The sequence below is a fragment of the Rana temporaria genome, chromosome 11, assembly GCF_905171775.1.
Source record: "Rana temporaria chromosome 11, aRanTem1.1, whole genome shotgun sequence".
In the NCBI taxonomy this organism is placed as follows: Eukaryota; Metazoa; Chordata; class Amphibia; order Anura; family Ranidae; genus Rana; species Rana temporaria.
This window is the reverse complement of record NC_053499.1, coordinates 108,926,870-108,944,547: the sequence shown is the minus strand read 5'-3', so window position 1 is coordinate 108,944,547 and position 17,678 is coordinate 108,926,870. Positions and strand designations below refer to the sequence as shown.

The window sequence follows — 17,678 nt, the reverse complement described above, 5'->3', positions numbered from 1 at the left end:
CTTCAGGTGTGGGAATCTCTGACCTGTCGTCTGGTATCTCATCACATTCTATGAGGGTAGGAAGAGTCACCTTTGTCTTTCCATCTAATGACTCGATGATGTAGTTATTTGCTCTTCTCCCTATTGTCTCTACAACTCCAGAACAAGTCTTCAAGGTGTATGGAGTTGGACTTCCTTTGTCACCGAAGAGGTCAAAGAATTCTGTTTTTGCCAGAGATCTGTTACTCTGTTCATCCAAGACTGTGTACATTTTGATTGCCTTCTCTCTGAAACCTGCTGGATACACCTTGACTAAGCATATCTTGGAGCATGATCTTGAGCGGCCCTGCTCTGTACAGATCTCAGTGCACTTTGAGGTTACTGCTGGCATTGTACTCTCGCCTTGCTCCCCACCATGGTCTTCTTGAGTTGCCGGAACTTCTTGTTTCCATGGTGGTGGTCCCGGGTGCAGTGTTGACAAGTGTTTGTCACTGTTACACTCTGCGCATTGTATTGTTTTTGTACAGTCTTTTGCAAGATGCTGAATTGAAGCGCAGCATCTGAAACAAATGCGATTGTCTTTAAGATAAGCTTTGCGCTCTTCTAATGTCTTGCTTCTGAAACTGCGACATTTTCTTAGTGGATGAGGCTTGTTGTGGATAGGACATATTTTGTCTGGCTCCTCAACTTTCTTCCTTGTGTTGTCTTCCTGATTGGCTGCAGATTCAGGCGGAACTTCTGTCTTCCTTACAGAAACTGTTGCTCTGCGTTCTTTGTAAAGCCCTGGAGGTTTCTGCTCTACCTTTGGGAAGCTTGCCGTTCTCTTGTTCAGGAAAGCAAAGCTTGGGTCATTGCGTATTTCAGCTTGGTCTTCTATGAATTCAGCGAAGAAGGCGAACGGTGGAAATGCAACTCGATGATCTTTCTTGTATCTTGAAGCTTGAGCTACCCACCTTTCTTGCAAGTTGTAAGGAAGTTTCTCGATTATGGGCTCAACTCCACGTGCTGTATCCAGATATGAGAGACCTGGCAGATATCCACTAGACTTAGCGGCTTCTATTTCTAAGAGTAGGTCTCCCAAACCTCTCAGCTTTTGGTAATCCTTACTTGTTATTCTTGGATAGTTTTCTATCCTTTTCAGAAGAGCATCCTCGATCACTTCAGGTGATCCATAGCATTGTTCTAGTCTCCGCCACACCATTGCAAGTCCTGCTGCTGCGTCATGAACATGTACTGATCTGATCCTTTGGGCTTGCTCAGTGGACTCTGGTCCTAGCCATCTGACGAGCTGGTCAAACTTTTCTTTCTCTGTCAGATTTAAGTCTTGGGTACCACTCAGGAAAGATGACTTCCAGGCCCAGTAGTTTTCTGGACGGTCATCGAATTTCATGAGACCAGCGCCTACTATCTCACGGTGCATCAGGAATTTTGCCACTTCTATAGCACTTGTTGCGTCTGGCGAATACTTCTCGGGTGTAAACTCAGGGTATGGCTGCTGCTGGTAAGGCTGATGAGGCGCTTGACTGAATCCACTTTGTTTAGGTGGTTGTTCTCGTCTGTTGTAAGTCTTTCTGCTATAATCCAGACTTGTATTTGCTTGAGGAGGGAGTACGCGAGCATCCGTTTGCACTCTTGGAGGGTTGGCAGATTGGTCTCCGAGCATGCGACCACTTGACTTCCCACTCTGGGATCCTGATTCAGCCTTGCAATGTTGCGTAGTATCAAAGTTGCTTATTGCTAGTGGAGTCAATGAAGACCTAGGTGCGTCATTGGATTGCTGGTCGGTGTACATGGTTGCTTGTGACTGTACGTACTCACGGGTGCGCTGGATTGCGCTATGGGATGACGTCTGGTTTTCTATGCCATCGTACTGAGCTTCGGCAGCCCTTGTGAAAACTTCTGCCTCGGCTAAGGCTGCTGCAGCGTTTTTCTGCTGTTTGAGTAAGTGTAAAGATGCTTCCACTTCTGCTTTCTTTTTGAGTGCTTCGGATTCACTTTTTGCTTTTTCTCTCATCAATTCAGCTTCTTGCTCCGCATAAGAAGCCATGGCGCAAGCTGCCTCTGCTTTTGCTCTTGCCTTAGTCGCTTTGTCGCTAGCCGATGACAGACTGGTGATGCTTGAATGTCTAGAACTAGTACGCTTAGATCTTGCTGAATCTGCGCTAGCTGAAGTCAGATTTGTTTGACTAGATGCTCTAGACAATGTTGTGCATCTAGACTTGATTCTTGGCAAGCTGTGTGTGTCATCCTCCTTATAGGAGCATTGAGGGTTAACTGTCAGAGTGTTGTTCTCTGTGTTCTGCATCTTGATTTAGCTGGCAGAGTGGATAATGATGATGACTGGACACAGGCAGTATCAGTGTTGTAGTGAGTGAGAGAAATTAGTTTCACTTTAGCTTCACTCCACGTGGCTGAAAGGAGTTAATAGTTCTTTTACTGCGGAAAGACGATTCAAAGCTGTTTAGCTGCTTCTGACAACGATTTAAAGCCTTTTTACTGTAATGCCTCGGCTGTGTGTTGCTTTAGGTACACAGCTTAACATCAAGTATAAACCAAGTCCCAATGAAAGACGCGCTGGTTGTTGAACTGATGCAATCTTTACTGAGATATAATGAACAGGAATGTGTACAATAGTATGATGATATGGGATGAGATGTGATGTGATTTGATATGATTTGATTTGATTTGGTAAAACTGTGAAACAAACATAGAAAACAAATGTAAGCATGGCTATTCAAGCAACATACATTATACATAGCTAATACAAAAGATAGGCCTAACATGTGCTTGCCTACTACACTGAAACACACATTATCTATCTGCAATGTCTAGCATCCCTCTACACAAGCTGAACTAGCAAAACCCCTTTACTCACAGGCTTTGGTGTTCGTCAGGTTTGCAAATTGTGATAGCTTTAAGATGTCTTGTGGATCTGGTCACTACAGTAGCTAGAGCTGGAATGAAACAGGAAATGTCCCAGCAAGCCTTAGACATACAGAGAAGACCCGCCTCTAGGCATCAAGAAAATGGAGGGTCTTAAAGAAACAGACACTGCTGAGTGCCAAGCATGTAATATACATTGCAAAGGCAGCACATATACTATTATGTATGACGTGTACCATTTTATCATGTACTATTGACTAGCTGAACTAATATTCATATTAATGTATGTACATCAAATTTTTGAATAAGCTTTACTGTGTCTACTTTTATTACTCAGTGGCAAACTGTGCTCACCTCAACTCAAATTCCCATGGCAATGTTTTCTTTTGTATATACACTGCTCAAAAAAATTAAAGGAACACTTTGAAAACATATCGTATCTCAACGGGCAAAAATCTCATGCTGGATATCTGTACTGGTATGGACTGGGTAATGTGTTAGGAATTTAAGGATGGAACATCATTTGATGGAAATTAAAATTATCCACCTACAGATGGCTGAATTCAAAGACACCCTGAAAATCAAAGTGATCAAATTATGCAGCAAGCTAGTCCATTTTGCTGAAAGTTTATTGCAACAACTCAAAATGGCCCTCAAGTGCTTGTATGCATGCCTGACAACATCAGGGTATGCTCCTAATGAGACGACGGATGGTGTCTAGGATTATTTTCTCCCAGATCTGGACCAGAGCATCACTGAGCTCCTGAACAGACTGAGGTGCAACCTGGCGGCACCGGATGAACTGAAACATAATGTCCCATAGGTGTTCTTTTGGATTTAGGTCAGGTGAGCGCTGGGGCCATTCAGTGATATCAATTTCTTCATCCTCCAGGAACTGGCTGCATGCTCTCGCCACATGAGACTGGGCATTGTCGTGCACCAGGAGGAACCGAGGACCGACCGCACCAGCGTAGGGTCTGACAATGGGTCCAAGGATTTCATCCCGATACCTAATGGCAGTCAGGGTGCCATTGTGTAGCCTGTAGAGGTCTGTGCGTCCCTCCATGGATACGCCTCCCCAGACCATCACTGACCCACCACCAAAGCGGTCATGCTGAACAATTTTACAGGCAGTATAAAGTTCTCCGCGGCTTCTCCAGACCCTTTCACGTCTGTCACATATGCTCAGGGTGAACCTGCTCTCATCTGTGAAAAGCATGGGGCACCAGGGGCGGACCTGCCAATTCTGGTGTTCATTGGAAAATGCCAATCGAGCTCCACAGTGTCCGGCAGTAAGCACAGAGCACACTAGAGGATGGCGGGCCCTCAGGCCACCACCATGAAGTCTGTTTCTGATTGTTTGGTCAGAGACACTTAAAATAGTGGCCTGCTGGAGGTCATTTTGTAGGGCTCTGGCAGTGCTCATCTTGTTCCTCCTTGCCAAAGGAGCAGATACCAGTCCTGTTGATGGGTTAAGGACCTTCTACAGCTCTGTCCAGCTCTCCTAGAGTAACTGCCCGTCTCCTGGAATCTCCTTCATGCTCTTGAGACTGTGCTGGGAGACACAGCAAACCTTCTGGCAATGTGCAACCTTTATAGGGTCCAAGTATCGCCTTGTACTACCAGTAGTAATACTGACCCTAGCCAAATGCAAAACTAGTGTAAAATAGTCAGAAAAGATGAGTAGGGAAAAAAATGTCAGACACATCCACCTGAAAAAACATTCCTGTTTTGTAGGTCGTCTCATTGTTGCCCATCTAGTGCACCTGTTGTTAATTTCAATTAACAGCAAAGCAGCTGAAACTGATTAACAACCCCCTCTGTATACACCCCTCACCCTGTGCTACTTAACTGACCAGATCAATATCCCAGGAGTTCTGATTCAAACGTGTTTCTTTTAATTTTTTTGAGCAGTGTATGTTGTATTAGGGATGGAGGTGTGTCGTCACTGGTGACACCAGACCTTTTTCCTTGTTTACTCAGTTCCTTGATTCAGAGTGCAAGCAGTACTGTCTTCTATATCTTATTTAAGATTTCCATTACAGCGCTTTCTGCATCTTAATTTGCTTAGCTTGCAAAGTGTAATTTCCTCTTCGTTCGATGTGTAAATGTTGCTCCTTCTCTTACTCTCCAAATAGAGCTGTGCAATATTCTACCTGACAAAAACAGAAAATGCATCTTTCCTCTGCTATAATCCTGCAGATTAAACCTACTGCCCAAACTTACGACCTGCATGTAGCTCTGGTTATTGCTAAACTGTGGGTCTGCATATGGACATTGTTTGTACGATACAGGGTAATAAAATGGCTTGCTATATTATTAGTATTTGGTACTAATAAGTTATGAGTGTGTTTTTTGTTTTTTTCCTGTCATACATTTATGTTTACCAACACTCGCTAGAAATTAATATACTCATGTTTACAATTGTATATTTATAGGAAGCGCTAAGTACTGACTCCTTGCTCCGCTGGTGTCAAGAAGTGACGGCTGGGTATCGTGGAGTCCGAGTCAACAATTTCACCACATCATGGAGAAATGGGTTGGCATTTTGTGCCATCTTTCACCACTTTCACCCAGAAAGCATGTAAGAGATGCTTGTTTCGATTTTTGATAGTTTCTATCTACAGTGTTAAATGATCAGACCGTTTCTTATGAATAAACAGGGTTAAGAGGTATTTGCATGGTGTCACAGGTCTGCACACCAGCAGCAACCATTTTGGGAGTCTCCTATTTTCAATGGTATGTTTTAAAATTATTTTACAATATGGGGAATGCAACAGGTGAAGTGGAAACACCAGAAGGTGATCATGAATAGCAAAAGCTACAAGGAGATAGAAACAAGCATAGGAACTTTGGCAGAGAGATCCTAGCATGGGTTTCCCCTAATAGATATAAGAATGCTGCCCACTGAATTCCATTTATAATTGAAATGTCATTTTGGATGGAAAGTTCTTTTTATACTATATGTCAATTGTTTTATTTATTTTTGTTTACAAAAAAGTTTTATTTGGAATACGGGAAAAAGAACAGTTTTTGGTACAGAGTAGAAGTATAGTACGGATATGGGATGTAACATAAAATGTATGCTATAACAGGTTACATAATAATGTTGTACAGTAAAAGAAATATGAGGAGATAAAGGGTACAAGGGAATATATATTATAGGTCTTGTGTAGCGCTGGTCTCCCAACGAGTTGGGCGCTATTGTAAATTTAGGAGTGCCTGAGCCAATAGTTGGGCTCAGACTCTGTTAATTCTATTTAAATTAGCCTCTGTTCTGGCTATGGTTGTGCTCAGTAGAAGTTTTCCCTTGTTGCCTGTAGGTGGCGTTGCCACTTCAGGCCCATGTTGGAACTCGAGCAAACCATAGTGTGTTGGATGACCCCTCTCAGCAGCAGCCCAGTGGGAGTGGTGCCCCGTTGTGCATGCTGGGAGCGGGTATTTAAAGGGCAGAAGCTGTTTTTTTGGGTCCTTCGCTTCGTGGCCCTCCTGGGGCGAGGTGGGTGTGGGTGATTTCAATCTCGGGACCATGTTGGTGTTCCTGTCGAGTAGGCCCAGCTATGCTGGCTGGGGCCTATGGTTCTACAAGGGATCCCAAGCTGTCCATCCAAGTGGAGGAAGCTTCCTAGCAAAGGGAACCGAGGGAGGACCTGCCCTGGAAGAGACAAGCAAGGCAAGCTGATGTCTCGGGATAGGCCTGGTAACCTTGTTAAGGAAAAGGGATCCGCTATGCAAGTTGTCTTACAGTCCGCCAGATTGGCTTAAAGGCTCTTTTGCTGTAATACAGGAAGTTCGGGACTTTAAATCCTGTGGCAGAGGATTCCTGATTATCCATTCTGTTTTTCTCAGACGGTCTGTAGCAGAGACTGTTTCTAAACTGTCCGTGCATCATTCCGGCTGCTGGGCCATGTGAGAGGGGTCTATCCGGGTGAGCAATACCTACTCAGGGTTGAGTGGCGAATATTGGAACTTTGAATACTTTGTGCATCCTGTACCGCATACCTGAACCTCCCCCTTCTCTTTATACTCTTCTTTTTCCTTCACAAGTTTTATGCAGCGAAAATAAAGCCTACAGTTGAAGGTTTTACATCTTGTGTCGACATTGCAATTCCTACAGACTATAAAAGTGGAAAAAAGTTTTCTTTCCTACAAGAGGAAGGAAAAAACACCTGCGCTGTAAAAAAGCTGCCAGTACTATTACTCAAGAAACCAAAGTAAAAAGGACAATATAAACAAAGAAGTACGGCGCTCAGTGAACCAGGACAGCCAATATATGGTTAAGATATATTGGTATGTTGAACAATGACAGCCAATAAATAAGTAGATAATATTGGTAAAAACCTGGTGAAAAAAGTAAAAAAAAGGAAAAGAAGTAGTATAAAAGTCCATAAACGTAATCCACATCCAACTGATTGAATGAGAAGAAATGTGATGGTGTGCTGGTGAATATTATAGAAGAAATGAAAATCCTCAACCGGAAAGAACACCCAATTTGTGAGAATATGATCTCCTCACCAGATGGATTGACTGTAATTGCACCGGTCTCATAAGGCCCAGGGATGTTTAAAGTCTTCCCAATCGGACTTTCATTGAGTATGGAATAACATGAGAGAGGGACGCGGCGTCTCCTCGGGGCTTCCTTCGTCTGCTTGACTCCGTCGTTGCGTGTCTCCGTTACGGAGTCAAGCAGACGAAGGAAGCCCCGAGGAGACGCCACGATCCTCTCTCATGTTATCACGCCTGTATATTTTCATCTAATTGTAAGTGCATCCATACCCTTATTAAATCTGTTATCATAACGGTTTTACACTATGTGGTATCCCTTCGTTTTTCATTTCATGGGAGCCTGATTGGGAATTGATCTACTGAAGCGTATACCGTTTGGAACTATTCCCTACACCTTCCATACTCAAAGAAAGTCCGATTGGGAAGACTTTAAACATCCCTGGGCCTTATGAAACCGGTGAAAATTACGGTCAATCCATCTGGTAAGGAGATCATATTCTCACTAATTGGGTGTTCTTTCCGGTGGAGGATTTTCATTTCATCTATAATATTTACCAGCACACCATCAAATTTCTTCTCATTCAATCAGTTGGATGTGGATCACGTTTATGGACTTTTATACTACTTATTTTTATTTTTTTTACTTTTTTCATATGTCACGTTTTTTTACCAATATTATCTAATTATTTATTGGCTGTCATTGTTCAACATACCAATATATCTTAACCATATATTGGCTGTCCTGGTTCACTTAGCGCCGTACTTCTTTGTTTATAATTCCTACAGACTATCTCCCCTAGACAACGAATTTAGAGGTAACGTGCAAAACCCAAAATCTAAAGCAGCAGCTCCTTCAGGGGTAGTGCTACACTTGTAATACACGTACAGATGTTGACCATCAACATAGTAATATACACTGCCAGGCATTAATGACTGGTGAGTGGATAAAAAGGGTGCACAAAGTGTAGTAGAAGGTTTATGGGGATTGTCTAAGCTATTGAGGCCAGTATAGCCATTTTTGGTTAGACATGCATGCTGTCAAATATTGTATGATGTATTCTCTCCGATAGCCTAATTGATTCCATTCTTGATTCAACCTGAGACCAGGACAAGTTTTGAGATCTCCAATCATCCATTGTATTGTACTAATCAGTGAGTGGATTAGCCTGTTGCAGGGAGTGGGGACATCTGGGACTTTGGCATACAAAAGGCAAATTTGTGGAGTAAGAACAATTTTCGTTTTAAGGGATACTTTACTGACCACTGCTTGCCATATTGGATTCAAGTGACTGCAGCTCCAAAATATGTGTAGGTAGTTGCCTTCAACTGGGCAACCTCTGAAACAATCAGGGGATGATGGATAAAAGGAGTGTATTTTTGCCGCAGTCATATACCATCTGGTAAGTACTTTTAGTGGGGATTCTCTAAATGCAACAGCGAGATTGCTCCTACGGAGATTTTCTATCATATTGGACCAAGAAGCCATTGAGAGGGTACAACCCAAATCAGCTTCCCAACGCAACATTGGGCCCGATTTCCCTGGCTGACAACAATTGTTAATGTAAGAGTAAAATTGAGAAATCAGCTTTTTGTCTCTTGGTGAAGATATACAAATATGCTTGAATAGTGTGCTTGGAGGGTTGGTTAAGAGAGAATAGTGTGTTGCATAGTAATCTTGTATTAACAAATATTGGGGGAGCTCAGAGGAAGGAAGATTGAACTTAGCTTGGAGTGTGTTAAATGAGGGAAATTTCATATTGATTACTAGTGATTTTAACGTAGTGAGTCCCTTGTCTATCCAGGTAAGAAATGAATTGCAATTGTGAAATGCAGGAGGGAACCTAGGGTCTCCTATGTAGGAAGCTAAGGGGGGGGGGGGGTGTCTGAGATAATTTTGAAGTTGTCCTTGATTTTGTTCCATAATTGTATGAAGTGGGCTACAATTTCGTTTTTTTTTTTTGAGCAAAGAATGATGTGATCTCAGATCTGACCAAAGGATTCCTTTTAGATTTAGAGGAGAGATAGAAGATGACTCAAACTTAAGCCAGGGGATATGGGGGTCAGATGAGGAACATTGTGATATCTGGGTGAGTTTGGCAGCAAAAAAATAGTGCCAGAGGTGAGGGAGGCCGAGTCCCCCTTTGTTTTGTGATCTGTGCATAAGGGCATAGCTTCATCTGGGTTTCTTGTTATCCATATGAATTTGTTTATTTCGCGTTGAAGGGCTTCTAATCTAGTTTTAGCGACATTACTTGGTAGGGCTCTGAAGAAGTAGAGTAGTTTAGGGAGGATGTTCATCTTAAAAGCACAGATTCTCCCTAGGTAGGAGATATGGTAGGATGACCATAATTTTAGTAGAGAACTAATATGAGAGAAAAGAGGGAGGTAGTTTGTCTTATATAATTGGTTGTGTAAGGTTGTAATATGTACTCCAAGATATTTAAATGAGAGAGGTGCCCAAATAAAGTTACAATTTTTCTTTAGTATGGATAACTGGGGAATAATTTATAGGTAGAGCAGAGCATTTGTTTGAGTTTATGAAGAGACCTGAGAGATTGTGGAATATTTTGAGTTCAGCCAGAAGGTTGGGTATTGATATGAGAGGGTCCGTTAAGAATAGTAGAGTGTCATCAGCGTAAAAACTTTATTTAAAATGGAATGGGTCTTTATAGTAGCCTTTAATATTAACATTATTTATAATGGCTTGGGCGAGGGGTTCTATTGCCAGAGCAAAAAGGAGAGGGGAAAGTGGGCAACCCTGTCTGGTTCCTCTGCTCAGGGAAAAAAAGTCAGTTATTGCCTGGTATTTTTATTCTAGTTTGAGGGGATTGATATAGGGCATTAAATCCATGGATACATTTTTCAGAGATGCCAAATTTAGGGAGAAGGTGATTCAGGTATGACCAGTTTACGCTATCGAAGGTCTTGTGTATGTCCAAACTTAGTAAGCATACGGGGTGGGAGTAAAGGTTGGCATCTTGGACAATATTGGTGACCTGTTTGGTCTGTGTGGACCAGTGATGTAATTACAAAGGCAAGTCTATCAGCCAACAATCTTCCAAAGAGTTTAAGATCATTGTTTAGAACTGAAAAAGGATGGAAGTTCTGTGGTAAGGTGTAATCTTTTTGTGGTTTAGGTATTAGGGATAGGTTTGCTAACAGCATATATTCAGGGAAGTGACCTCCGAGCGGGATATGATTAAACATTTTGGTGAAGCTAGGGGTTAACAGGGGGGTGAATTTTTTGTAGTAGGCTGAGGTGATCTGGTCCAGGCGCAGTTGAAGTTTTAAGCAATTTTATAATATTAGTCATTTCAGTCTCTGTGCATGGCACATTGAGGGTAGAGATTTGTTGTTTCGTTAAGGGAAGGGAGTTGGAGGGAGTTCAGCCACTCTAAGGTAGAAGGTTGGGGGTGAGTTTGTGGGCCAGAAAGGAGGTCTCTGTAAAATGTTGTGAAAATCTGGAGGGTCGCTAGGTTTCCCTTTGAATCCCTTAGTTTGTAGACATGGGGGGGTCTAGAGTCTTGGTTTAGTTTCCTGACGAACATTGCTGATGAGGAATTGCCATGTAGAAGGAATTTTGCTTCAGAAAAACACTTTCCTGTGTCCTCTGATAGTATGGTGTTTAATTTGAATATGTTTTGTTAGTCAGGGGAGGAAGAATGATTCAGTTTATTGTATAGATCGTTGAGTTCTTTAGTGAGACACTTAATGTTAGTAATTTTGGCTTTGTTCTAAGCTGCGGCAATGTTGATTAAATGTCCTGTGAGAACTGCCTTATGGGCAGCCTAGATAGAGGTGGGAAGCACCTCTTCTGATGAATTGTTTTTGAAATATTCTTGTGGGTGGTAATTTGTTGATGTATGGACAAGTCTTAGAGGAGCGAGTCATTAAGGCACCAATTAAAGGGGGTAGGAGCCAGCCCAATATAAGAGGTTTCGAAAGCAACTATGTTGTGGTTGAACCATGGGCACGGATGTATTGAGGCATTGGATGAGTTGGCTAGTAGGATAGGCATGCAAAAAATGGTATGTGTGTGCTTTGATGCCTATGTTATGGGATGTCCAGGTATCAATCAACTGGAGTTTGCTCAAAGAGCGATTCATCGATTTAGAGAAGGCCTTAGTGGATGGGACCACTCTGCTTCTGTCCAATGTAGGGTGAGCAGATAGATTAAAGTTGCCACCCACTATCATATGTGGGGAGTTGTATTTGTCTAGAGTGTCCAAAATTTTTTTTTAAAAATGTTGATTGGGATTCGTTTGATGCGTAAACTGAAGCTATAGTGATATTTCGTCTATTTATAGTGCCTTTCAAGATAATAAATCTGCTTTCCTCATCTTTAAATATATTGTGAAGTTCAAAAATGACTGAATTTCTGATGAAAATAGCTACACCACGAGACTGTAGTAAAGTAGACTTGGTTAAATGTTTTGTCGAAGTATTGTGGGTGGCTAGTGTTAGAAAAATGGGTTTCTTTCAGCAATACAATATCAGCACCCAGTCTTTTCTAATGTCTAAATGCTTTTTTACGCTTGTTTGGGGGAATTAAAGCCTTGAGCATTATGTGAAAAGATTTTAAGACCCATTCTCAAAAGGGCGGAGAATGCTGGGTGAGCTATAAGTAATAAGGATATAATTAAGGGCAGAATCAACTGAAAAATGGGGATTAGAAACATTCTTAGGAATAAGTACTACAACACTACTACGCTCTATTGTATACTTCAATGAGGTCAGCGAGTTACTTGAGAAAAATTTATGTATGACAAAAAATAGATCTGTACATTAGAGCTCAAACTGAGTGAGCAAGAATAGAGATGGGGAGTGAGTCTTCCTGTAAAAATTTTAACTGAGTAAACTGCCAGAAGGGCAAAAAAGTAGAAATATATGGAGCTAGGGGACAGAAAGTCACCTAGCCTAGCAAAGTCAACCTGAGGACAAAATCGTCCTGATTCTACCGGCAAGATCCACCCCCCCGCCGCAAAGGCGTGCAAGGTAGAAGACCGCACAGGCAGAATTGGGGACAAACTAACGACGGCAGATGAGCCAGGCTAATAAAAAGCGCAGGAAATAAATATATAAGAATGTGCATTGAAATAGAAACATAGGGGCAGATCCACGTAGATCGGTGCTTCTCTCCGCTCGGCGTAGCGTATCTAAGATAAACTACGCCGCTGTAACTTATTTTCTTTTCTTCGAATCCTCAAAGAATTCACACCGTAAGTTATGGCGGCGTAGTGTATCTTTGGCGGCGTAAGGGCGCGGAATTCAAATGGATGTGATGGGGGCGTGTTTTATGTAAATACGTCGTAATCCGACGTAAACAACGTTTTTTTTGAACGACGCATGCGCTGTCCGTGGGGGTATCACAGTGCGCATGCTCCAAATTAAACCGGAACAAGCCAATGCTTACGACGGTGACGTCATTTTACACAAATCCCTATTCGCGAACGACTTACGCAAACAACGTAAAAAATTCAAAATTTGACGCCAGAATGACGGCCATACTTAACATTGAGTACGCCTCATAATAGCAGGGGTAACTATACGCCGGAAAAAGCCGAACGCAAACGACGTAAAAAAATGCGCCGGCCGGACGTACGTTCGCGGATCGCCGTAACTAGCTAATTTGCATACTCAACGCGGAATTCGACGGAAACGCCACCTAGTGGCCGGCGGAAAAAATGCACCTAGGATCCAACGGCGTACTAAGATGTACGCCTGTCGGATCGATCCCAGATGCCGTCATATCTTGTTTTGTAGATACAAAACAAAGATACGACGCGGGAACTTTAAAATTACGCGGCATATCAATAGATACGCCGGCGTAATTCTTTTGTGGATCTGCCCCATAAACTTGACGTATGTTTTGCTACTATCAAAGTAGGAAGGAACCTTATAGGGCAGTATATGTAGTCTTGTACTGCGCCCAAGAGCAAAAACCATTGAATATAAAAGTCAAGAGCAAAAATAATCGAAAACCATGAAAAAAGTCAAACATAACATGGCAGTCATATCTCACTGTTCATTGTTGACTGGTTCCAGGGAGTCCAATGCCAGTGTAACTTCACGTGAGAGGTTCATTATCCCCCCGGCAGGGGTGATGGACATCTGTGCTTGATTAGAAGATCTTTCTCTTCAAAAACATTATACACTGTGTACGTGGTGCCATTGTGCATGATGGATAGTTTAAATGGGAAGCCCCATCTATATTTGATTCTAGCTGTCTGGAGAATGCTTGTCACTTCTTTCATCCTGCGTCTTCTATCTAAAGTCACAGGGGAGATGTCAGGGTAAATCTGAAGTTTAATGCCATCCAGTTCAATGCTTGGGGAGTTTCTAAAAGCCCTTGTGATATCTTCTTTAGTGACAAAGTCCTTCATGCACATAATATCTCTGGGAGGTATATCTGGCGTCGGTTTCGGATGTAGTGCCCTGTGCATTCTGTCGCAGGCAAAGGCAGATATGGGTTTATCTGGTACCAGGTTGTGGAATAATTTGGTGATGGCATGGTTCAAATCTGTAACAGATTCGGGGATGCCACGCACTCTTATATTATTGCGTCTGTTACGGTTGTCTAAATCTTCCATGTGTGCCTGCATGAATGAGAAGCTGTCAGCCAGTGTCTCATGGTCTTTCCTGAGGTCATTATGTGCAAGGGCTAGTTAATCATGCTTGGTTTCAAGTATGTATGTGCGGCCCCCAATCTCTTGAGAAAATGCATTGGTGGATTTGTGCAGTTCATGCTCAAGCTTGTCAACCAGCTTCTCATAGATTACTGTCAGGCTTGCATCTAAGTCAGCTTTTGTGAGGTGTGGAGTGTACTCATTGTCTTTTTCTGGCCGAGCTGGAGTCTGCATGGAGCTGCTGGAGGCCGGCACCATCTTGGTTCATCTTCCTAGATGTAATGGATCTCTCAATGTCGAGGAGATAGTTTGTCAAAGTGTGCTGGGAGCGGCAATCGCGCCCCCTTTTTGCTCGATGACATGCACGGGGGTGTCCCATGTGGGTGATAAGGTAAATTAGGCTTGTAGAATGAGTGAATAGCCCGGGGTGTCACGCCTGGCTGTCCTAATCAGACGGATCTCAGCTCAGCAGCTTCCGTCCCGCATTGCGCCACGCATGCGCCCCCCGTGCATTTTGTTTTTTTTAGTATATAGAGAATTTTTTTAAAACACACAGGGAAAATACTAATAGTCATATGGTTGGCTAAACCACTGCCCTCAAAAGTCTTTGTATACTTAAAGTAGAGCTATAGGAAAACAGAAAATTGTATATTCCCCTTTCTGTAATTTTCCTATCCTGGTTCATCTTCATGGCAGCATATAATGGGTTGTAGCTCTGCCCCCACAACCTGATAGAACTGATTAGCTATAAATTAAAGACAGAACCCGGCTCGCAGCATTCTCTGTAACTCTCACCATTTTAGTGGGAATCTGTATGCTACCATGAAGATGCACCAGCAAAGGAGAGTGTACAATTCTCCTGCCACACCATGGCAGCAAACAGTGAGAACTAACTCGCCATACCGGAGGGTGCAAGAAAAAAATTGTAATGGTCAGTAGCATAAGTATGCTCCTGCACAACAAATTTTGCTGTCCTCAGCTGAGCCAGGTTCACCTAATAAAGCATAACCAAAAAAACTGCGCTAAAGGATTGCTAATTAGCTGCAACACCATGTGAGATAACACAAAAACAGAAATTATAAAAATAAAGGGTCGCGCCAACCAATAATTACATATAGGTGAATAAATGATCACGTGTATCCAATGTGACCAATGAATGAATATTAGATTGACCAAAAAATCTATTAATAATAAAGATTAAATGCCTGTGGAAAAAGTATGGTGTATAAAATAAAGATAAAAATATCTGTACATCAAATAATCCATGAACCAATAATCAGTATTAAATATATGAAACCACAATCCTGTGAAGGCAAAAAACCTGTGAAGGAAAAAACCTGTGCAAAGGATTCACAAATTGTAAATAATATCAACATAAATCTTCTAGTGAAAAAATTCTGGAAATTAGTCCCGTGCAAGACAAAGTATATAATTGCAACATATACTGTATCCTTAAACAGTCAGAATATAAATCCCAAGAAAGGGGGTTCTTTGCAGATAAGTACTCCAAGATGAACTCAAGTAAAGAGTGATAGGTGCACACATCCAAATTCTTGTGACCCAGAAAACCACCAATAATTCCCCACCAGAAGGGGTGTACTCTTACCAGCTAACAGACAAGGTTAGCCCGTGGCTTAAACCCAGCCGGGGCCTTTTTTCCCTATGATTAGGCGAAGGTCCTCACATCTCCAGCGGAAAGGCTGGATATATGGGGTCACTGCTGAACGATGTTTTCCCCACTGACAAGATGATGGCTCAAAGGTGGCGATGTTTTTCAGAAAAAAATAATAAACATACAAGGCACCATAGGTAAAACCTGATGGGTATGTTTATTACCTTAAAAAGTATGGCGAAGGCACAACTAATACAAATAAAAAAAATGACACATAAAAAATTGTGGAGGGTCGGCTGCAGTACAAAAACGTGAAAAATATCTGCGCTAACTAAAATAAAGGAAATAAGGAAGCTGCTAGCACAGTATGTGGATCAAACAAGCAAAAAATAAAGTTCAAAGGTGCAGCGCTATAAAAATTAATAGTGAAATGAAACCGTGTCCAATGAGTATAAACAATCTTCAAAGTGTTCAAAGTGTTGAATATGAAGAACCTTCACCGAGATTTCAGTGTGCAGATAATGAAACACACCACACCCTGTGCAGTCAAACTGCTTACCAGAAGGACATCATTATAGGCATGTAGATTTAAATAATGCAGGCATCAATGGCAGTCGCACCTCCACTGGGAAAGTAATTATCCACAAACCACACAAGGGGTAAGGAAACTCCAAAACTCAAAAGGATCCAAAGAAATATATTGCGTCCATCAGCAAAAGGAAACCCAAAAATGCAGAGAGGAAACACAATAGTGAAGCCCGTATGTGAAAGCAACACGCAATTTATTGTAATATACTTACAAACAAAACAGGTAAACAGGCATCAAAAACATAAAAGGTTCCATGGAGTGTAGCGTACATGTGTCAGGTCAGCCTTACATGTTTCATCCGACAGGATTTCTTCAGAGGCGTGGCCTGAGACACATGCAGAGAGATCCAAATACATGTGAGCCCATGATACGTCAACATAGCTGCATAAGCAGCTCATTTCAATCAGTGCCCCCACATCAAATACATGTGAGCCCATGATAGGCTAACATAGCTGCATAAGCAGCTAATTTCAATCAGTGCCCCCCCTCATCGCCAATCGTGCATGCCCAGCGTGATCGCGAGATCAGAGGAGCAGGGTTGAAACAAGAAAAAAGGTTGTGCGCTAGCGCAGCACCTCCACACTCACCTGTAATTTGCAGTACAAAAACGCCCATGCATTAACTACGGGATGCTATCGCGCAGTGACGTCAACCCGTCGCTATACCCTACGCGTTTCGTCACTATCTGATGTCGCCCTGGGGCACAGGCGGCGTACTGACACACCGCTTAATATACAACTAAACCACACCTTGTTCTGAGTCTTAGGCGGCTGGCTAAAAACACCATCTTAACTAATGGTAAACAAACGGGCAAAACCATACATCACGGAAAGTGACGGGCGACTGACCTAAACTGAGAATAATTGATCCAAACAGAGACCAAACATCTCAATAAGGATGGGCGTGCTGACCAGAATAACAACTGACCAGCAAGACCACCACAAAAGGCCTGATAGACCAAGGCCAAATAGTTTACCTATATATACACACTGATATCCAAAAGAGACTAACAACGCCACCTATGGAAACAATATGATAGCACTACATAATTCGGATAGCATGAATGAAACTCAATTTCAATCATGATCTATGGGTGGGCACAAACCAAAGGCTAACGCCCAAATAAACAATAAACAAAAAGATGGATCATTAATCAATCATCCTAAGTGAATAGGAGACAGTAAGGACTAATACTGCCCCATCAGTAAGATGCGAGCGGTACCATCCACACTAAATCACTCAGTGTAAGAAGGGCACATTGACATGTGGTGGAACCCACCCAGACAAGGTGTCATATTGGCAAATGGTAGTCTTTTACTCCTCTATCAAATATATTGGCATATCGCCCTCTAAATCCTACAAAGGGAAGAGAAAAACAAAAAACCCTCTCCATAAACTCTTATATGTTAAAAAATATAGATAGTTAAAGATACACAGAAATCCCTTCAAGGGGTCCAGAGGGACATATGGAACCCACAAAGGG

The 17,678-nt window shown here is 42.2% G+C and overlaps 1 protein-coding gene across 5 annotated transcripts in view; it reads left to right on the top strand.

Annotated features, from left to right (window-relative positions):
* The window catches only part of LOC120917489 (EH domain-binding protein 1-like), a 468,369-nt gene that overhangs the window by 350,105 nt on the left and 100,586 nt on the right, over positions 1–17,678 (top strand). For all 5 annotated transcript variants that reach the window (XM_040328818.1, XM_040328816.1, XM_040328817.1 and 2 more), the window contains one exon: positions 5,301–5,446. In XM_040328818.1, coding sequence (XP_040184752.1) covers positions 5,301–5,446 — 146 coding nt within the window. The remainder of the gene's footprint in view (positions 1–5,300; positions 5,447–17,678) is intronic.